Source organism: Myiozetetes cayanensis, unplaced genomic scaffold (assembly GCF_022539395.1).
Source record: "Myiozetetes cayanensis isolate MyiCay16 unplaced genomic scaffold, myiCay2020 scf3, whole genome shotgun sequence".
Classification (NCBI taxonomy): domain Eukaryota; kingdom Metazoa; phylum Chordata; class Aves; order Passeriformes; family Tyrannidae; genus Myiozetetes; species Myiozetetes cayanensis.
In genome coordinates this window covers 30,195,601-30,217,887 of record NW_026087521.1, presented here as the reverse complement: position 1 = coordinate 30,217,887, position 22,287 = coordinate 30,195,601, and the positions used below count along the sequence as shown (strand labels likewise).

At 39.7% G+C, this 22,287-nt stretch overlaps 1 protein-coding gene across 1 annotated transcript; it reads left to right on the top strand.

The window, feature by feature from the left end:
* The first annotated feature begins 386 nt into the window (after window positions 1-386).
* On the top strand, window positions 387-21,922 carry DBX2 (developing brain homeobox 2). The gene is made up of 4 exons (XM_050323418.1): window positions 387-955; window positions 12,841-12,936; window positions 17,488-17,675; window positions 20,030-21,922. The coding sequence occupies exons 1-4, from the start codon at window positions 619-621 to the stop codon at window positions 20,348-20,350; spliced, it is 942 nt and encodes a 313-aa protein (XP_050179375.1). The 5' UTR covers window positions 387-618; the 3' UTR covers window positions 20,351-21,922.
* Window positions 21,923-22,287: the final 365 nt, after the last annotated feature.

Below are 22,287 nucleotides of genomic sequence, written 5' to 3'. Positions count from 1 at the left end.
ATTATGACAAATGTTGAAAATCCAGCATGTATTTGGGGGGTGGGTAACTAAAAGGAAAATAGAAAAGAAAGGCCAGATAAAGATGCCCGGAGGGAGTGAGCTAATGACTATCTTCCCATTACCTCATGGGATCATTAGGTCGACATGATCTCTCCGCGGCCAGCACCGGAGCCACCTCCCCGCCGGGATAAAGGCCAACGGCCTTTCCCTTGCCCTCCCGTCCCCTCCACACAGGTGCAGCCCCGGGCCGGGAGGCGCCGGCCCACCGCCATATCGGGGCGGGCATCGCAGGACAGCCACCTCGGCTCCCCGCCCTACCCCCCTTCCCCGGGGGGCTGCTGGGCAAGGCGGCATTGTTGGCCGCGTCCATCACTCCTCGTTCCCGTCTGACATAATGAATGCGCTTGGACACACCTTCCAGCCCGGCGGAGAGGCGCCGCGTCTCCACGGACAGCCCCGCCGAGCTCTCCGCTCCGCTCCCCGCAGCCCTCGGGGAGGCGCCCCGCCAGCCCGCCCGGCCCCGGAGCCCGGCGCCCCGTCCCAGCCCAGTGAGGGGCCGCGGCGGCCGGGCCGGGCTGGGCCGGGCCGGGCAGGGCAAGGGGGGTAGAAACCCTCGCTATGCTGCCCAGCGCCCTGTACTGGGACCTGGTGGGCTCCTCTGCTCTGCTCAACCTGCCGGCGACGCCGGGCTTCGGCAACCTGGGCAAAAGTTTTCTCATCGAGAACTTGCTGCGGGCCGGGGCGCCGCCGAGCCCTGCCCAGCTCCGTCCCCTCCCCGCCAGCCCCGTCCCCCTCAAGCTGTGCCCCGCAGCGGAACAAATCAGCCCCTCAGGGGCTCCCTTCCCGACAAGATGGGCTTTCCAAGTGCTTAACCCCTCCGGGGCGGACGGCAGCCGCCCGCCAGCACGGGCCCCGCCGGCGGAGAGAGGTGGAGTCTTCCTGCCGGCAGCCACAGGTGAGCGCCGGCCCCTTCCCGCGTCCCGCCGCCGGGGAGAGGCACGGAGGGGCTTCCCGAGCGCTCGGCCACACGCTGCGCACGGCGAGGACGGTCCTACGAGCCGAGCCCCGGGGGGTGCCGTGCCGCCGGGGCGCCCTCCCTGCGGCGGGGGCTGCGCAGGGACTCCGGCCGGGGACGCCGAGGAGCGGGCGGGGGTCGGGGGTGCGGGCGGCCGGGCGGGCGGCGCACCTGCGGTGCAGGCGAGCGCTGCAGAGCCCTGCGATGGCAGCGTCGGGTGCTGTTTTAAACGCTCTTAATCGCAGTTCTTTCAGGTCTCGTCCCGCATCCTCAAGGGGTGGTGAAAGCTTCGCCGCCAACAGGTGCGCCGGGAAGGTCTGAAACCCCAAGTTTTGGGAGAAAGGCAAGCGGTCCCGTCCCCCCGGGTGGCGATTGCTGGGGAGGCGGCAGCCCACTCGGCAACTGCCCTGTCCCTGGGGGACTGTATGGCGTAAAGGACCGTGCTCCTCCAGTCAAAAGAAAAATGAATCCAAGCAGAGCAGGCTATTTCCTAGAACTTTTGGCAAAACCAGGGGTGGGAAACAACAAAAAAAGACTTAAAGCGGTGTGAAAGGTCCGTCATGAGCCGTTCGGCACGGTGTCACACTGAGAGCCAGCGCTCTGCCGGGCAGCAGCTCCCCACCGCCGGGGGACCGCAAGAACCGCTGTCATTGAACTGGAAACAAACAGGTTTACAAAACACGTTTTGTTTCTTGAATGTGCCAGTTTCCGTACAAATACACTTTGTCTGGACATCAGTAACGTTATAAAGTATTTTAAGAAGTGCGCACTTCTGTCAGTCATGGAACTGATTGAAGTTATATTCAAAGATAATTAATGAAATTCGATATTAAATTCACCATCTATATTGTATTTTGCCTTTCTGTTTTACTATATCCATTTATTCCAATCTTGTGTGGTATTTTTAAAATTTTTATTTATGATCATGCAATTTTAAATGTACTTACAGACAAGAAGAATCGGGCTTACTGAATTAAGTCTTTAAGGTGTGAAACCAAAAGGCTGGTTTTGGAAGCAACAGTTGTTTTCTTCTCAAAGATAATTTTACCCCAATTAAATCCTACAAACTCTTCTGCAAGCAGTTTTTGATCCTTTAGCGTGATGTACTTTAAAGGTAGGCAGGAGAGAGTCAAAGTGTATATTAACATTTCTGAGTGTTCCAGACCTCAGGTGCTAGTAAGTGTTATCTTAAGCATATCAGTTATTTAAACATGTTTGTTTTAACCAACTATAGGCCAGTCTAGGAAAGAGAACAAGTATCATCTTTCTGGAATTAGGTGCATATTCTCCAGGCTCCCTTGCCTTCCCCTTATCCTCCCCTAGACAGAAACATTCTAGAGAAAATGCTACATTTATTTGTAAAAGGAGAGATAGCAGGTGCCCCAGCACTCTTCATTGCTAAAGGTAAAGTTTAAAAAAAAAAAAAAAAAAAGCTGTAGTGAATTATTACAGAAGTTCCTGAATGTTGAATTTTCCAACTGCTTGCATCCAGGATTAGTTCTTTCTTTGATTTACTTGTAGTGGTACTAAAAGTGTGGCAGGTCTGCCTAGTGATTGGGAGTCCAATCCTGTGTTTCTTGTGATTCCACAGCTCTAAGTGATTTTGGCAAAAGCACTAGGCCCTTAAATTTGATCAGGAAGAAAGACCAGGTTTCCTCATGCATTGTGCCCTTAGGAAAAGTTTTCCTGTGACTGTACACATGCAACAATGACTTTTATATTCTAACAGGGATCTGCTGATTCTGATCTGACTTGCATGTCCTAAAGTGATGAGGACCCTGAGGTGTTTGAACTTTCATACATTCATATTAGACTAGAACTGCTGAGGCAGAGTTTGTGGTTGGTAGGGGCTGTCTTCTGTCTAGTGTAGGTGTACACTGGGGTAACTGCTTAGACCAGACACTTGCATTTCTGAGTAAGGTTGAGGTGACCAGGCTGTGTGTTATGTTTCTTGCTTCTGCAGTGATAGGGCAAAAGAGTGTTTTGTCAGAACAAGAATTTTAGCTTTCAGGGACTGGTGAAGATATTTTAACCAAGGAATTTGTACTAGATAGGGGGTTTTAATTTACTGATTTTTGTGACTATTCACTGTTTTTTGGTTTTGTGGTTTTTTTGTTGTTGTGGTTTTTAAAAAAATTATTATTATTAATTTTTTTTTATGAATTAACTCTTTCCTATTTGGAGCCCCCAAATCAAATGGTGTTTTGGAAAATCTTTGTCTAAGTCTTTAATGAGACTATTGAACATGATAAAGTAAATATTTTTTTTTAATCTTTCTGAACTTTCATAAATTTAGGTTATGCAGGGACTAAAAGTCCCCTAATAAACTAGCTTGGCATAACCTAGGGATTTTAATTAAAAAAAAAACTATAGAAAAGAAAATTGAAACAATGTCAGATTTTTTGGAAACAGTAATTTAAATTACTCATGTAGTCCCAGATTCTGGTGAGGTCACCAAAAGTGACCTCAGAAAGGAAGAAATTTAAAATCACACTGCGGACTGAACTGAATAAGCTGAACCCTTTTTCCTGTATCTGCAGCACCTACCAAGGACAGGCATGAAGAAAGTACTCCGTTTTAGGATACCATTTAACACTCCATAAATGCCAAAGAATGTAAATCCTATATTCTTTCTATAAACTGGAAAACTCGTATCCGTTGTGGCAAAGGAGACCAGGTGGGATGGCATTCTTGGGCTGGGCCATCTGGTCATGGCAATTTTTCCTTTTGTAACTCCTCAACAACAGAGTTGTATCAGCAAGTTTCCATTCCCATAATTTACAGATTTCAGAGGATTTAGCTGGATATTTCAAGTGCCTATCTACATGAATATTTTGAGTTCTACAAAATCAAAAACTGAACAAGTACTCAACATGTGTCATGTCTTAGATGCATCATCTAATAAGTGCACTTGAAATGACTATCTTTGTGTTGTCTGTAAAATATTAAAACAATTAATTTGCATCATTACATATATTTTAAAAAATGAAACATAATGAAATCATAGGTTTTTAAAACTAATTTAGTTTATTTTCATTTAAGAGTACAACCTTGTGTGTTACATAAAACTTAAGAAGCAAAAGCAGAAGAAACATTAATGCCCTATGATAGACTCACCTTCTGCAATGGTATTTCATTTTGTACTGGCTTGGGATTCCCACAGGCTTTTTTACACCTTGTTCTGAAGTGCCAGTACTGTCCTAAATTGCTACTTGCTAATTTGGGTTTTAGTCCCTTGTACTCCAGCCCTGTTGTTATCTTCTGGATAAATTAGAAGACTTGACAGTTTTCTTCAGTGTTTTCTGACATAGAAAAGTTGTCCAGAGGCTGCTGAGATGCTGTCTGTTGTAGCACAGGTGCTGTGAGGTCCACTCCCACATATTTCCTAATTACTTAGTTGCTGGAATTATTGTCTGGCACCAGGGCAGAGTGACCTCCCTGGGAAATGCAAAGTTAATCTGCTACCTGAAATAATTTTTCTGAAAATCTCTGCTCTTCTCACGTAATTTGCCCTGGTGGAGGATGACAGTAAGTGCTTTACAGCCTGAATATAGTCATTAGTGCTATGCCCATGAGTATGGTCATATGTGGAAAGGAGCAGGCTTTTGGCTTTAAGTTTGCCAGTTTTGATATTGCCAATTTAATTTTGATTGATTAACAGAGAAAGGAAATTGAAAAATGGAACAAAACAAATAAACATAACAGTGACATAATTCTATTGCAAAACCTGCTGAAAAATTTAGCTTTGGGGATTTTTGCCTAAAGCATCAGAATACAGTAGAGCAGAAGGAAGGAGAGTGCATATAACACAGAAGAAATCAATTAGAAGCAGTATATAATAAACATAAATTTGATTTATAACTATAAACATCTGCGCTATAGATGTAGCTTTTCTTTCTGTACCATATAGGTACTTTACATTTTGATACATTTATCATCACATGGTGCCAGTGAGATAGGAGAGATTTCTACTGTGTAGAGGAGAAGCTGGAGCACAAAGAAATGAAGTGGCTTGCCTGAGGTAGTACAGAAAATGGATAGCATTGCAGGGAGATTAAACCAAACCTCCTGCAGGCCAACTCTTTGAACCACTGGCAGTTTTACCCTCTCATGTAGTGACAGCATTTCTATCCTAATAATAAAAGTAATACCTATATGAATCAATTTTTATTGATTCAAATATCAATTATTACCCATTTTTAATAAAATCTTGTGTTCCTTTATGACAACCAGGAAATAATTAAATTACTGAAGTTAAGTGATTTTTTTTTTCTTTCACTTTGACCCCCTTCTTAGTGAATTAGTGCTTATTAATTATTGATTTCAAGCCGGGATGTGTCCCCAGGCGACATGTAACTTTCAGTAAAATAAAAGGCAGGAAAGAGGCCACTGTTTTATCTTGGCTCCCTCTAACTTGGACAATAAGTTGACTGACAAGTCTTAGGATTTTCTTGTTTTGTTGGTGTTTTCTGGGGATAGAAAATTTCTTTAGGGTGGGGAGATCTATTTGGCAACTTTTCTTATGCCATGGTTGTCAGGAGCAGTGAGGCACCTTTATTGTTTTAAAAGTTTGTCTTTGGAGGCAAAGAATTATCTGTAAGTATCAGAAATCAGAGACTCTTTTCAGCACTTTTCCTGCTTCCAGTTAACTTTGTGAGCCATTTAATAGAATGGATCTGGGATGCCCAGCATATCTTAAGAGTGGCTGCAAAATGTCTTTTAAAGGACAAATTGTTTTCCTCATTGTAAGGTTGCCAAAGCTAGACTAGTGCCAGCTACTCTCCAACCCAGCCACTAGTCTGGCTGTCTGTGCTCAGCAGGGAGTATGAGCATTAGCTGGACGGTACTCCTTCCTCTGGTGACTTGCTGTGCCATATCTGAAAAAGGAAGGGGATCCTGAATTTGGTCCTTAGCAAGATTTAAGCACTGCCAGAAGATCTCAGAGCTGCACTAGGAAGACAAGTGGTGGGGTTTGTATAAGAGCAATTCACCAAGGGGAAACCATGGAATCCATCATACCTACAGTTAGTGAATTAACTTCTGTAAAATGTATTTTGTATTGCAGAATGAGACAGTCTTCTGAAATCTTGTAGTATATTCCTCATGTGTTTAGAAAACGTGATTGTGATAAGGATTAATCTCATCAGGCAAATTCGCCTCGAGTGCAGATTTCAGGTTTCATTATACTGTGATTTTTTTGTGTTAATAAATTCCCCTGAATTTTGGAAGGTAAGTTCTCTGCCTCCATTTCCTACTGAAAGTGTTATGCATTCTTGTACAGAGTAGCTCTGCAAAATAACTCTTAATCTAATGTTTTACATGTTACTTTTGTGGTCAGTCATGACCCATAGCAGGAGGCAGATATTTTTTTCAAAACAACTGCAGATATATAAAGCAGTTGGAGGCTGTTTCAAATGCCAGATACATACACCTTGATATTTATAAAGTTAGGCATCTAAATATTTTCAGTAACCTGGGCTGTGTTTCTTGGAAATGAGTTGTCACACTGGAGAAGTGGCCTTTGCTTTGTGCTGAAAAGCTTATGAAAATTTCTCTTGAAAGGCTACCCTTTTTGCAGTTATAGCACATACTTCTCTTGAGGTATTTTGTATGTATATTGAGGATTTTACCTCCTCCTCTTGAACAATTTGGTGGTGTTTGTTAAAGTCCCTGCCCCTGAAATCTTGTGACTATGTGAATATCTTGAATTTCAACTTTAAGAAGTATTTCCTTTTACAAATATAAGAAGACAAAAACCTGTTTTAAACCTCACGTATCAAAAAAAAAAAACAACAAAAAAACCCAAAACCACAAAGTAAAAAGAATTCACCATTTCTTATTTTCTCATTCTAACAATGTTTCACTGATCTTGAGACTTGTGTCTGGTTGGAACTAGCAATACTGCAACAGGTAAAGACTGGTCCAGGTAGGAAATTTTAGCTGATCAGTGCATACCACAGAAATAAACAGTGCATTTTGGTCTATTGTAAGATTTCACATTAGGCTGCAACGATGAAAAACCAATGAATTGTCCTCTTGCACCCAAATTTTCCTGTGCTTGAGGAGATAATTTCTAAGCAAATTGTAATATGTTAAAAATTTAAGAAAATAATTTTAGTACCTTTATGACTGTATTTTGTATTTTTTACAGGGTCTTTATGGCTGTAGAGATGATTATATCTTTTTGACATTACCTATGTATGATAAAAAGAACGTCATAGTAATTCAGCTGTTTAATAAAAAGTAAATTTCTTGTCTAATCTATAGTCAGTACAGAGAGATGCCCCCAGAGGATGACACAACTTACCTTCTCGTGTGTCTGCTTTAAGCTAGTGAATTGTTGTATGGAGCTACTTTTCTCATTGACCATACAGGAGGCCTAGACAAGGAGCTTAGGCAATATATTGAACTTTCACACAGAAAGTGACAGTGATGCCGCTTTTGACAAGAACTGGTGATTGTAAAGTGCTGGGACACACTAGTGCATGGGCATTATGGGAGACAGGCAGTCAGATACAAGGCTGGTTGTTTCTGACAGCTTTCCAGATCCCCATCTTCCTTCTAAATAGCAGGGCTGTGTAGAAGGCATGGAGAGGGTAGAAAGCCACCTTTGCTGCTTACACCATGAGATCCATAGAGTCTTTGGCAAATGATGGTTTGGTTGTTGCTTTGGGTTGTCATAGAGGTGAGATCTGATACCAGCCTGAGGCACCTGTCTTTCCTCAGATGGAGAAAACCATGTACAGCAAATTATGCCCTAATAGTAAGGCGTGTGAATGATGCCACTGAAAATTGACAGTGATTTCACTGACACGGTTTCAGATAATCCACAGCATGACATGATTGGCCATTACATTGCTGTAGGTTTAAGGAAATGATGATCATGCTGTTAGCACGTTTCAATCCTTTTTGTGGGCTACTCTGCCAATTTTTGAAAGCCCCACAAAGATGCAACATAAAAGTGCAAGCCAGATTCTAGCATCTGCCTAGGATTTAGAAATATATATTTGAACTTCAAAACACTTTCTATGAATGTTTGCCAGTATTTTAAAATTTATCTGCATATGCTGTTCTGGTCTACCCTTTTGTCTTGAATTCCTTTGAGCATTCATGCAGTTGTGGTTTACAGGAGTGAATGGGAAATAAATAGACAGTGACTTTGGGAATGCGGGAAAGCCAGCTCTGAGGGGTGCTGCACCACAGGCTGTTGCAGTAAGTTTTACCAGGTCCATGTCATGGTGATTGCCTTTGGTAGGGTATGGCAATGGCTGTTGCTTCATTCTGGTGGCCAGGGCTTCCCCTTCAGCTGGTTCAAATGCTTCAGGGGGTGCACAACTGCTGTTGGAATGTTGCACTCTAAACATAGTAACTGCTAGGGACAGAGCTGTGACTCATTGTGAGGTCCAGGGCTTGTGATTCAGGAGCAGGAATGTGGCTCAGCTGGACCACTAAGCTGGCAGAGCCACTGCTGGACTGTTTGCAGGGAACTCTTTGTGACATGAAACTTTTCCTGCAGCTTTGCAAAAGCCTGCTTTAATCATTGCCAAGAATGGACGTAGGTAGGAAATTGCAGTTTATCTGTGCCCACATGTGGGCAAAACCATCCAGGGTTCTCAGATGAAATTTGATAATTTTACTGATAGTATTTTTTATTTTCCTGCCAGGACTGGAGCCTGGGCATCACTGTGAAAAGCAGCTCATGTGAACTTAGCAATACTTGGAGAGTTAGTGTTCATGCAGCTTGAGGTCTCTGGTCCCATCCTTTCTTGTTAGCTGGCTATAGGCAGTTTTCTGAATCATTCTTTGGAGGTGTTCCATCTCTCTTCACAGGTCAATACCACATTTTTATCAGTTATCTTTAAAAAAACCCCAACAGATGAGCAGTGTGTGCACTGAAGGAGCCTGTATGGGTAATATCAGAAGTTTACCATCAGTTTCCTTTTCCTCAATAGCCATTTTTCCTTCATCCTTTCCCCCTTCCCTAATGAGTTATAGCCTATACTATTTTCTGAGTTACTTCACAACAGTAGAATTAGGAAAAGCAAATGATACCTTTAATAATAAGACATTTTAAAAGTTACATATCTGTTTGAACTGAGTTGTACTTAGGAACCTTACTCTCAAAATGGTGGATAGTTGGAAGAAAGACTTCTGATCCCACTGTCAGCATGGTGTTTTAGAATGGAAGGGCTTTTGAATTTAGAATATCTTCAGAGCAGGCAGTATATTTTAAAATATCAGTATCTGAACTGCTCCCTTGAGTTTTAGCACTAGGTGATCCTGAGGTCCATTTACATGTTTAGTATTATTTTATTGTCTGTTTGTAAAATGATTTCTATTCACAAAGCTGAATGTAGTGAGCATTATTACTAAAATTTTGCATGCAGCAACAGTGTCAAAAGAACTTAAAAAATATTTATTTTATTTTAGATATTTAATCTTTTTGTATTTATGATCCAGTAAATTTTCTTTTGAGGCATATTGTACAGTTTTTGGAGTGCCAAAAGGCACTTATAGCATACTTTGATATTTTGTTTTCATGCATGTGTGATGTTAAACCTGTAAAGACTGACTCTTGTGAAACACTTAGTTCTGCACAATCTCAGTTTTTATGAAATGTTGATGCAAGGCAGAAAAAAATGTAGGTGTCCTGAATACAAATTATTAGGATTTGGCCTCTAATTAATGTTACTATACATGTTTGGGAGCAACAGCTGCCTTTTGGTTACTGTGCACTTCATTCTGGCCAAAAAAATACAAAACTAATATGCTGATATTTTAGCAATTTTCAGCCTTATGTGGACAGCAAGCAGTGTTTGCTTTAGGTCTCTTGACCAACAAATCCTGGTAGCATTGCCATGAGATATGTGAACAGAAAATAAAAGTATAGGCAGTGCTTTGTCCTCAGCACTGCTAGGTATTATGTCATTCCTACAGCTACAATCTCAATATAATTCTGAAATGCATATATATTAAATATATAATTTTTCTCTGAACAATAGTTTGTGTTGTTTTTATCAAAGATAAAAAATATACTTGGATATATTAGGTTGAAGCATTAATGTTTTTTTCTACATAGAACTCCCAAGATAGAGTTGAGTATCCCTGTATTATGTCACATTTTGTTACTGGTGTAACTCTATATAACTGCTAAACACTGTTTTGAGTGCAACATCTTCAGTGGACCTGACCTAGGGTTGTAGTTTGATATAAGTACTGTAGATTTCACTCATGTATTGGTGTAACTGGAGCACATTAAAGAAGTTTATGAACTAGACATACTAGACATGTTGGCTATAGACTTAGAGAGACATAATGACGTATTCCTCAGGGTCTAGTATAAATCAGTCTGCAGAAGTGGTCTCAGGAACCTCTTGATTCAGAGTTACATGAAGATATCTTCTGCATCTTATTTCTTAAGCAAATATTCTGCCTTAAAGGGTTATGTGCCATGCATGCAGAAAAGACAGCAGCTGGTTGAAGGAATTAAGTAAAATGCCCAAGAAAGCCAGACTCATGATTTCCTTTGACTTGAGCAGAATTAGTGCCAAAATCTCTGCTGTTTGCATCATGATGCTATCCTAGTGCACTGAATCATTGTCAGCAACCAGCAATTTCTGTGGAAATATGTTGCTTGTTCGGAGTTTGCTTAAGCAAAACGTCTCAAGTTTTGACCTTGGTCCATCTTCAGACCTTTGTGCTAGCAGCTTCCTTGTTGAGAGATTTAGTGAATGGAGGAAACCTGTCCCTTCATATTCCTGTCTTTATTTGTAGGAGCATGCCATCTATCTCAAGTAATAGCTTTTTCAATTCTGATTAATCCAAGTGTCTCCTGCATATATCTCATAACCATTTTGAGCACCACATTATCAAAACAGAGAAAGGAGATGGACATAGTTGAGAAACCACAACATGGACTATCAAGGACAGGCCAACAGGTCTGCCAAAAATTTTATGGCATGAATAAGGTGCTGGAACAATGTTTAAAGGGAGTAGGGTATTGTGGTAGCCAAGGAATATCCAAGACATTTGAAAAGGAAGCAAAAGAATGGAGTGTGACACCTTCTGTATGCTAGGTTGTACTTTTAGAAGTGGAGAGTTTTACCTGACTGTAAGGGAAACTTGATAATGGCATGAGGAATGTCTTCCAAGGAAGGGAGGAAAAGCTCTTAACTTGAGATTTTGGGAACTTCAGCAGATGAAAGATATTGTCAATAATGAGTACTTGTGTCCAGGAGGATAGCTGTTTTTATCTGGCAGGTCTTTATCTTCTGCAGCTCCTGTGCTTCTAGAGTTAGTAGAATCCTTTTGAACTTAGACACTACACCCTTGGATACATAAGTAATATTTGGCTGCATGTTCTTGACTATTTTAAGTTTCTAGGGACATGGTTCCACATTTGATGGTCTTTTGCAGAAAAGAAGCTTTAGAATACTAATATATATATAAATCATTCCTTTTTGTAAATGTTTTGCAAGCATATACCTCAAAAATAGGCAATTAATTTCTCTTGGAATATATTTATATTTCATTACAAACAGCAAGGTTTCAGTGAAAACCTATACTGACAAAATGCTTATCAATCAGCAATCGCAAGTAAATATTTTAAAAATTGTTTAGCGTTAAGCTTTTATAGTAATAGTTGATTGCTCTGGAATAACATGAAATTGAATGGTCAGAAAACTTATTTCAACACCCTAATATGTACTGGGGAACCTAATGTTGTGTGATCTTTATTTTTAATTCCAGTTGAAAAACCTTTAAAAATTAGCAGCATGGCTTAGACATTTACCTGTTTATCTACCTTTCTCCCTGATTATTGAGTTCTTGGTTTTTTTTACTTGAGTACGCAGTTACTTCTTTTTTGTAAAAAAAGTTAATTGGGTTATTTTTAGAGATTTGGATCAACTACAGAACTGGGTCTAGAGCCACTTATTTTCTGCCTAAACCAAATGAGGAGAGTGACATGAATGTTTTGATGCTGATCACATTTTGTGAGTGTACAGTTCTAGCAAGCATGATGCTAGGTAATTAATCTTAATGGAAAAGCCTGTGAGACTTACGGAAGAAAATTAAGAGATTAGTAGATAATGAAGACCTTTCCAAGATGTGGAAGCACTTTTTAAACATAACAGAGACTTTTGATTCATTGGTTAAAAAAAATCCACAAAAATTTTACCAAGTATTACCTAATTCTGTGGGTTGATTCTGTACTTTTTTACTGTGTGAAGCATAGCCTTCTTTAGCATTTGGTTTATTTAAATTTAGCACTTTTTCAGCAAGATGAAGCTGACCATCAGACCCTATGGGTCTGTAGAGCTCAGATGGTTCATCTTTTGGCTCTTTATTCGTAAAGGCTTTCTACTGAAGACATTACTCATTTGAGTACTATAAACATCATTGGAATACAAACTCATTTTGTTTTTCTAGGATGTCAAGCTTACTAGAGTTATTTTAAATAACTTTTTCAGATTCGTTATACTCATTATTTCAACAACATATTGAAACAATATTTTCTATACCAATATTTAGGGAAAAAATCCATAATTACAGCAATTACAGGGGCAAATTTCAAGTCTGCAGAGCTTCGTTCTTATGGTAAATATTTTGTGTATCACGGTTAAGCTACACATGTAAAATAAGTTTGCTAAATTACAAAGCAGTTACTTGATTTATCATTCTTTGCCTTAAAAATATCACCATCTTGAAAAAAGAAAAAAGATCTTGTGGGGCAGGACTTTACACACTGACTTTTTGGAGAACTGTTGTTATGAATATCACCTAAGCTCAATGGATAATCAATTAGATCTATGCTTTCTTTGCAGCTCTTTCCAAACACGTTTTTCTCCGAGCCCCGCCATTCTACTCAGCATGCTGCGGTGGGTCCTGTCAGCACCCTGCATCCCCCACTGCTTTTCCAAGTAAGTTTTTATGCTTCATCAGTAATGCTTGAGTTATTCTGTAAACCAAAGCAGCAGGATTTAATGTGTTCTGGAAAACTAATTGGTGATGCAATGGCAGCAGCTAATTCCTTAGTAAAATCACAGCAATCCTATTCAGAGGGTTTACAAAGATTTATCAAACTTAAGTACACTGAGCAATTGTGAGAGGTTTCTAATGGCATTGAGACACTGAGACAGAGCTAACCTAGGAAAGCTCCTTGTTTTCAGTTAGCTAGAAACGATTCTTTAAAATCAGTAACTCTTCTAAAAATCGGTGTCACTAAACATTTGCAAATAAGAAAAGAGCTGAAGGATCATAAAATGTGTGCTGAATTTTAATGTTTGTTAGGGACAAATTATGATTCAGGAAGCCCTAGCGTTATTTAAATACAAGTAATTCTTCTTGCAGCAGTCAAATGTGTGCATGTTTAATTTGTTTTTCTTTTTTAATCATAGTGTAAAAAATTGAAGAAGTAGGTTGGAGAGAATTTTGACCAGCGTGCAATATCTGTTCAGAATGAAGACCTAGAATGCACTTCCATTTAATCCAAAACCAAATTTAACCTTGATTGAGAAGATTGCCTGCCATAGTAAAAACAGACAGTCATAATTTTACGTGTTTATGGCTCAGGAATACAAACAGAAGGAGCATTTCCTTGTTCTTCAAAACAGAAGCACAAATCACATGTCAAATCCAAATGAAAATTGGAACTTATACATGCTCCAGCATATACTTTTTCATTACAGTTGCATTCAAATCCTTCCTAAGTACATGGTTTTTATGAATGTTTCAGAAGGGCAGTTGCTAAGTTGAATGATTCTTGACAAGTGAGGCAGCAAATGCTGGCAGTTTAATGAGCTGCAAGTTTCTGAGCACCTCTTTAGGGGGCTGACACTTTCCCACAGAGCGTTTTACATGGCCTCGGCTCTCCCACAATGGCTGACAGCACCATGACCAATCACCACTTTCACTTTACTCATCCACACGCGACCTCACCACAATTTTTCACTGTGCAGATGAACTTTAGGAACCATTTCACATTGAAAAGGCCTGGGCAAGGGTCAGTTGCCCTTTTGTATGGCCATAAAGCAATACTCTATGTGCCAGTCTTTTCTCCTGTCTCACATTCCAAGGGATTTTCTGGACACCATTTAAAGCACTTGACTGAAAAATAAAGCAGTGAATGAAACTGACTTTTATAGACTCATTCTAGCTCATCTTCCCATATAACCCTGTCTACCTGAAAAGGGATTTAGTGGATGAGCTGAGTGTATACAGGGACTTGGTGAATGCATAGGCCCATTATCAACTGTAGGGATTGTTTATTAACCAGGACTGATACACTACTATTTTGGAAGTGACCTATTAATTGTCCATTTAACTAGAATGTATTGAATTCTAATGAAAAAATGGAAACCATGACTAAAGCTTTTACTTGCTCCTTCAAGGTGGTCTCTGACATGAAGGCAAATGAAGATTGTTCCATAGATTAAGAGGACATTTATCACTATATATTAGGATACAAAGGAAAGACTTAAAAAGAACCCAAAGCTAAGCAAAAATCAAACCAGCAACATAGGAAATAGTTGGTAACAGAGTCATATTTATGTCAGCAGAACACTAAACCTTTTGATGCATGTTCAGAGTGACAAGCTGCAAATTGATGTATTTAATTTTGCTGTAATTCTTGAAATGTATAAATGACTGCCTATCCCATTGTAGTGAAAAATCCTTTAATTCACAAAATGAAATTTAGTTTTTGTGTAACAGTTGGAGTGCATTTTAGAATATGGATTATTCTTAAAATAATTCTCTAAGCTAGTCAGCTTGGGATAAGTTTCAAATTTTTTGACCAAATGTCTGTTTGCTAGTGCTTGGGAGCATCCTGCTCATCATTAAATTCTGTTTAGTTAATCTTCTAACTGTGCTTTAGAGTGTGTAGATGCTTTCCTATTAAGTTAGTCTAATACAGGTGTTAAGCTGGACCCTACATACTGCTTGTATGGGAATTAATTGTTGCCTTGGGGCCCTGGCAGGAGGTTTTTCCTTGCTGATTGACTGTTAACAATCAGCCAGGCAAGACAAATTTTAAGGGGTCACATAATCTGGCATCCTCTGTCCTTGGCTGACAACTCCATTGTGGAATGGACGCCAGGAGGCAAGGACCAGCCCTGTTATGCCTTTTCCCTTGCTGGTGTCTCTCTTCCCACAGTGGGGATGAGAGAGGTGCCAGCTCTTCTGCTGCCAGACTGTGCCTTCCAGTAAACCTGAGAATGGCTGACAAATCAGTGGAAACTGCTCAGACACTGCCTGGAAAAAGATAACTAAATGCATCAAATTTGAGCAAGAAAGGGAGAAAATATACTTGAGGAAGAAATGTCCCCAGCTTGCCCCCAGCTTCGTGGGCATGATCGGAGCTTGGGTTGGGGGTCATGAAGGGGCTATGCACCCTCCAGAGAAATATGAACCTGGGTTGCCCTTTGCAGAAACCTCCATTGTAGCATTTTGACTTTTGTTCTGCAGATAGTTTTTTTTGGTTTGGATGAAGTCTTACTGTATCTCACTGTGTAATAAATATCAAGACATTAACCAGTAGGTTATGATTTTTTTATCTGATCTCAGATATAATTTTGAAAATTGAAATGCATCTGAATAAATTTAGGATTATTTATGATGTAACATTGTAAATCATAATAATTACTTTTTTCACAGGCTGTTACAAGGGACAAATATAAAGACCAGTTCTTGAAGTGTAGAAAAATTCAAGAAAAGCATTGACAGAATGCAATGATCTCTAAATCAGTGACATTTCACAGTGGCAGTGTATTTTAGGGAATAATCATTCTACACTTGGTCAGCTTCTGGTATTCTTTCTTTCCTGGTCACAGCTGGAAGCAGGATGCAGGGGTAGTGTATGTAATACCAAAACAGTCAAACATGCACCACAACAGTAGTTAGTCAGCTTTGCAATACATACACATATACACTTCAGTTTCTCATCATTATACTACAATATCTTCAGTATGTTTGTTTTTCTGTGGGTGTTTAAAGACAGGTATACCCGTGTGTATATTTGTATAATATACAAAAGTTGAAGTGTGATGTAGCCCCAAGGAAGAGTTTGTGAAAACTGCATCTGGATTTAATTAGTATTTTCAAGAGCACTATATCATTTTGACAAATGTATTTAAACTCCCCCCATCCCATTACAGCTGACTAGAATAGACAGAGTTTTTCACAAAAAAATGTGCAGTCTTTTAGAGAATCTGCTTTTCATGGGGAATTTGCCATTGGCTTTGATATGGAAATTATCAGATCCTTGATAGAAATTGAACAGCAACACACTTTTCCAACTGCTGTAACTATAAGCCAGGACAGCAGTCTATACCCCTTTATGTGAGAAGGTGGACAACAGGAGGACAGCTTGCATCTTTAGAGTCTGAATTGCCACTCCTACCTAAAGATTGCAGGTGTCAGTGGTTATACAGCCATGGCACAGGTTTATGAACCAGAGAGCAGCTCTTTCCTGGCCTGCTTGTATCTACCCCGGTTATCACATCCAGTGCCTGGTGATGAGCCCTATTCAAATGGCCCCTGGTCCTGCTCCCTGGGTGTGTATTTGAGGAAGCTGAGAGTAATGAAGGCACATCAAGGCTCACCAGGGACTGCTCTTCTTACACCATATGCTTAGAGAGAGCATGGGAAAGCACTGTGGCTTTAGGTTTTATTTGGTATGAGGAACACAAGAGGTTTTTCTGGATTTGGATTTTCTGTGCTCTTTGTGAGGCCAGTGAAGGGACAGTGCAAACACCTCTACTTCTCCATTGCAGCTCTGTCCCCCAGCTTTGAGCTGTTTTCCAGGGTAGGATTCACTCTAGACATGGGTCAAGGGGATGTGATTGGATTCATTGAAAAGTGCCCTCCCTGGACTTGCTATGAGATGTCAAAGGACTAGAAACCGGGCTGAAAGGAGTAAGTCCAAGTACTCTCCAAATCCTCTAATAAAGAAATTGCTGTGGTTTCCAGAATAAGTGAATAACCAAGGATTTTCTGAGAAATTGTTCACTCTGAAAGCCTTAATAAAAAAAAACTAAAGAAAGCCTACTTAGTTTCTTTGAATCAGTATTAGAGGCCACTTTTATCTGGTTTTACATTTCACACAAGGATAAAATAAAGGAAAACTTACTGGAGTTTACTCAAAAATGATGACAGGCAAAGGAAAGTGGAGAAGTTTCTCCCTGACTGTATTTGAATTTTACAGTAGCATGGGCTCTGTATTAATGTTCCTCTATGAACTCATCTGATTTACTTTGTACCGTGTCAAGGGGAGACTCTTGACTACTGACAACATTTCTAGATCCTAGTGAGGATTTAGTCCTTAATGAACATGACTGAAGCATTACAACACACTTATAACACCAACAAATCAAAACTGGGACAAGAGTCTGCAAGCATTATAATGAACAGCACTTATGTGTTTCTCGGATATGTGCTAGATATTATAGGAAACTCTCATCTATTTCTACTAGGAGAGGAAAGTGTGCTGCCTCTTCTGACCCAGGAGTCTAACTCCAAGTCCCGGAGAGGCATATTAAGAAGAGCTGTCTTTTCTGAAGACCAGAGGAAAGCTTTGGAGAAAATGTTTCAGAAGCAGAAGTATATTAGTAAAACAGACAGGAAGAAACTGGCCCTTAACCTGGGTCTAAAGGAGTCTCAGGTAAGGAATGATATAATATCTGTGGCTTTCTGTCCTTTTGGGGAAAAATCTTTAAAATGGCTTTGAAGGAGGAAAATTGAACAGCACAGGGGCAGCCCTGAGCTCTTCCATGGCACTCAGTAAATCAATGGCAGTTTTAACCAGCAAATGCTTGAACAGTTTCCTGGTTTATTTCCTCTATTTATACATTCAAAAAATGGTTGCTCCATTTTCATACAAAGCAGAAGAAACATGACCTCTGCATTTCATTTCTGACTCCTGTTTTGCTGTCTGACAGAGCCCTTTTGGGAGCTTTAGGGTAGGGAACTATGCTCCATCCCACTGGCCGACAGACAGTGATCTAGTCAAAAACAATAGAGCATAAGTCTCTTCTGCATTCCTCTGAGTGCCCTTTACACTGGCAGATGAACACCTAGGGACAATGCAGTCAACAGCATTTGCTCTGAAACCATTCTGCCCCAAGGGACAGGCACCCATCCCTACAGTAAGAAACTTGTCTGCACAAGGAAAGAGATCTTCAGAGCTGAGAGATACTGTAGGAGGAAAAATCTTTTAGGGTGACCTTCTAAAATACTCCCACTTTACTTATCAATTCACATTTTATGGGATTTTTCACATGAGTCTGAGCTGGCTTTCAGTGAGCTGTTCTACAGAATAGGTATGTTAATAGTGGTGCTGAGCAGTAGTGACCCTATATGGAATCTCAGAGGCTTGGCCTAGCTGAAGATAAAAACCAAGGAAAAGTGCTTGAAGGACACAGAACCTGAAATAAACTGGAAAAAGTTTGTGAGGGCATGTAGCAGTAGAAAATGAACATGGTACTTGCTGATAGGTGGGATTCTAAAGGTGCTGGAGTAGATATAGCCCTCTAGATTACAATTGACAGATTAAGAGCAGGACAGTACAATTTTGTTTCTTTGTGTGCAACAAAAGTGAAAGTTCTTAAGATATAAATGGCAGAAGTTGTCTGGGGGACAGAAAAGCCTAGGAATGGTGATGGGATCTTTATCTTGGAGATTTTCAGAAATTGATGAGGCTCTCATTAATGTGATGTAACTTTACAGTTGGCTCCATTTTGCAGAGGAGGTGAGATCTGGTGGTCTGCAGTGATTCCTTGCAACCTAATTGACTCCGTTGCAAGCACTGAAACAATAAACCAAAACAAGCAGAGTGTGGTGTTTCTCAGTGTGATGAACAGAGATGTAATCTCTGCAGGAAAACCATTTTGATGAAAATGTGCAATTGCGCTCACCAGTGTGCTGCCTAAAAATTTCCCAAAATATATTCAAATGTCTAATATTACAGTTGTTTCCTTGAGTTCATTTTCTGTGTTATTCAAGAAAGCCTGGGGGAGTGAAAAACAGTGGAATGATATACAGGTAACTACTACTACAGAAAAATAATTTAATGATAGTGATAGACCAGATGATATCTCTTTTTTTCCCCTCTTGAAAAGAGCAGCAGTTGCTATGAACATTACTTCTTCAGTTTTCTGGCCAGTTGTGCTGAAGGAACAGTACCTACTGTCTAAGGCAATGATTCTCAAACCTTTGAAAGCATAGCCCCTTTGTCCTCCTATCAGGTATCTGAGTACTAGACCTAAATGCAAATGTTTAAGGGAAAATAGAACAGGATCTGAATGATTTGATTGATCACCCTCACCTTTATTTCCTTTATGTAAAACCGCTTTCTAGTTGTATATACCCCCAAGCTTTCCTCAGCATTTTATAAATGCCTTTGAATGCCTGTGTTAAAGAGTTGCAACTCAGAGTTTTTGAAAAATTGATTTTCTGTCAAAAGCACACAGATTCTAGGCAACTCCTGGAAAACTGTAGTCAGGCAGACAAAATGTCTTTAAATCCTCGCTCCTGTGTCCTATGTCACAACACATATTTTGAAGCTATATGGCCAAGCTGGTTTTAGCTGTGCTTGTAAAAGGGATAGTCATACTTCTTAAAGCCTCTTTTAAATAGAGGGCTTCACATTGCTAGTAATATCACTTAGTTTTTTTAATGATGATGGTAATTTTCTCTGGGAATTCTTTTCTGTCTAGAAGTGTGTTGCTATAGGAAACTGCTCCATCTTTAGCCACTGGGCTGTCCATTTTCCAGTCTAAGCCAAATAATCACCTGTTGGAGGTGGTGAAAGTCAAGGAGAATATTTAGTCCAGTTGTAGTAAATAGTGATGAGAAAATCCTCAAATAAAGTCGGTCAGCTAGCTTTACTGGATCTATACTATAACAATCAATAAGGAAGGAATGTGAAACTAAGAGAATGGAAAGAAAAACCCATTTGTTAGGACAAAGTTGTTTAAAGAAAAGAATTATAATAAACTTTCATTGATTTGCAAACAGGTGAAAATTTGGTTTCAGAATCGAAGGATGAAATGGCGAAACTCCAAAGAAAAAGAAGTGCTTTCAAACAGGTGCCTCCAGGAAGAAGGTCTTCAGGAGAACTACCTCTCACGATCCACCATGAATTTTACCTCCCCGTGCCCATCTGTGTGGGAAGTGTCTGAGGAGCAGGCAAGTCCAAGGTGGAGGGAGAATTCTCCAGGAAATTCTGAAAGACTGGCTAGTACACAACCACCTCCAAGAGCAAATTCATCACAGAGCCCACTGTATTTGTATCCTGACCAAGACGCTGCAAACAAGGCAGTTACATCATCAATGTAAGGAAGTAGTTTGTAAATTGAGTGGGAGCATGCAGGCTTCTAATGAGCAGTCTTTTAAGACTAACAATATATTTGAACATTGTAAAGCTAACTAGTTTATGACTCAAAAATTTGCTGAAGTCTAACACCATTAAAATTACAAACAGCTAATGAGAAATATTCTTCAATACTCAGTCTTTTCTTGTGTTTTTTTCAGTCTTGTACTTACCTTAAAAGTGAAATAGGAACTGATGGTAAGTAAAATGAAGTGAAGAGCATGAAGCTGTGCCCTAATTTATACATCTGCACTGTATTTGATACTAATTAAAAACATACTGATAGAGAATCACTTTTATCTCTCATTGTAGTCAGGCCAATTAATTTCTTTTTGCATGAGGTAAGAAAAACCCTGTTTCTCTCAAGACAGTAAGTGGTTTTGGGTTCTTTTTGAAATTCATGAAATAACACAATAGATTCATAGGGATAAACATAAGCATTTTTGGTGTGTATTCTCCATCTGTCCTCACCTATGTCCGTATTCTATTAATGCTAAATAGCATGGTCACAGGTCAGCTGGTAAAGTACACAATACTAAAGGGCAACCAACCTACCCTATAAAATATTCCATGTTTAAGTCACTTTTGTGTGAATGAATACTGGGAAATGCTATTCAATAACTCCTGTCTTTTCTCCCATGGATGAACCTTATAGCATTCTTAACTCTGAATTTCAGTGGCTTTTGTTGGGGTGTTAGTGCAGTCTGTTGTAATCTCTTTGGTATTTCAAAACTGTAACAACAGTATGCAGAATTGTAGCCAAAATGCACTAAGCAACAGACCCGTAACTGGAAAAATTGCCACTACAGCCATCTCAGAAAAGTGCTTATGGAGATGGCGTACCATAGCAACCCTATTCATGACTTATTCCTGTTTAAGCTGGTACCAATAGGGATACATTAGCATATGTCTGTATCAAAGACAGGACAGTACTCTGTATAATACAAGTAGCCTCGAATAATATTATTAAAGCTACTTAAAATTACTTGCTTGCTTCATCTGATTTAAGGAAATCACTCTATGAATTTAAGTTTTGGTTGGTTTTGTTTGTTTGTTTGTTTGTTTTTGTTTTTATTTGTAAGTCTATATAGCTCAAAATGGGAGCAGAACACCGTCTCTATCATACATTTATGAATGCATTTGTTGAGAAGAGACACTAAAGGTTTTATGTTACAGGCAAAACCTTTTGGAGAATGTTATGGTTTTATAGGGACTATTTGCTTCATGGCATTCATATGTTTTGTAGGCAAAAGAGATGATTAGGACAATATAGTCTGGCTTTTCTCATCATACATGCTATGAATGTTTCTGATTATTCTTGCCTTGAGCTCCAAATCTTCTGAATTGTATTGCACATCTTTCCAAAATCCATACAATTGTTATTTAATGTTTTACCTTTTGATAGGTGATCTACCATTCCCCTTGTTACATTGTACATTCCCCTTATTACATTTGGGAGGTGAAGTTAAGATACATTTGCAGCTAAAAAACTTGAGATTGCATGATGAAGCTTGTATTATAAAATTTTACATGATTGAGTTTTGTGTCTCACCTTGTGCACATCCTGCCTTCTCAGTCACCAACTGCAGTCCTAGTCTTGCATTATGTATCATTCCTTGCATGGAATTTCCTATGCTTGATTTAAAGAAAAAAAGCAATTACACAAAAATTAAAAAGTTACTTTTTCTTTCAGTTACAAACCTTCATTAGTGTAGGCTGCCTGGATACCTACCCTCAGAAGGCCCTTGAACACATTTAGTATGCCATGTGTTATATGCTGTTCATTAATTGAGGAGATTATTCCTATCTTGCAGTTGAAATCCAAGAACGTACTCAGATTCTGCCTAAAGCCTTTTGGGAGAACAGTCAAATTATGCACACATGGGGATGAATTTACTGTCCA

Bases quoted from the DNA above. Each gene is read 5' to 3' on its own strand.
- DBX2 (XM_050323418.1), top strand. From the start codon at position 619: ATGCTGCCCAGCGCCCTGTACTGGGACCTGGTGGGCTCCTCTGCTCTG. The intron at 956-12,840 runs GTGAGCGCCGGC...CTTTCTTTGCAG, and splicing joins CTTCCTGCCGGCAGCCACAG to CTCTTTCCAAACACGTTTTT. The intron at 17,676-20,029 runs GTAAGGAATGAT...ATTTGCAAACAG, and splicing joins TGGGTCTAAAGGAGTCTCAG to GTGAAAATTTGGTTTCAGAA.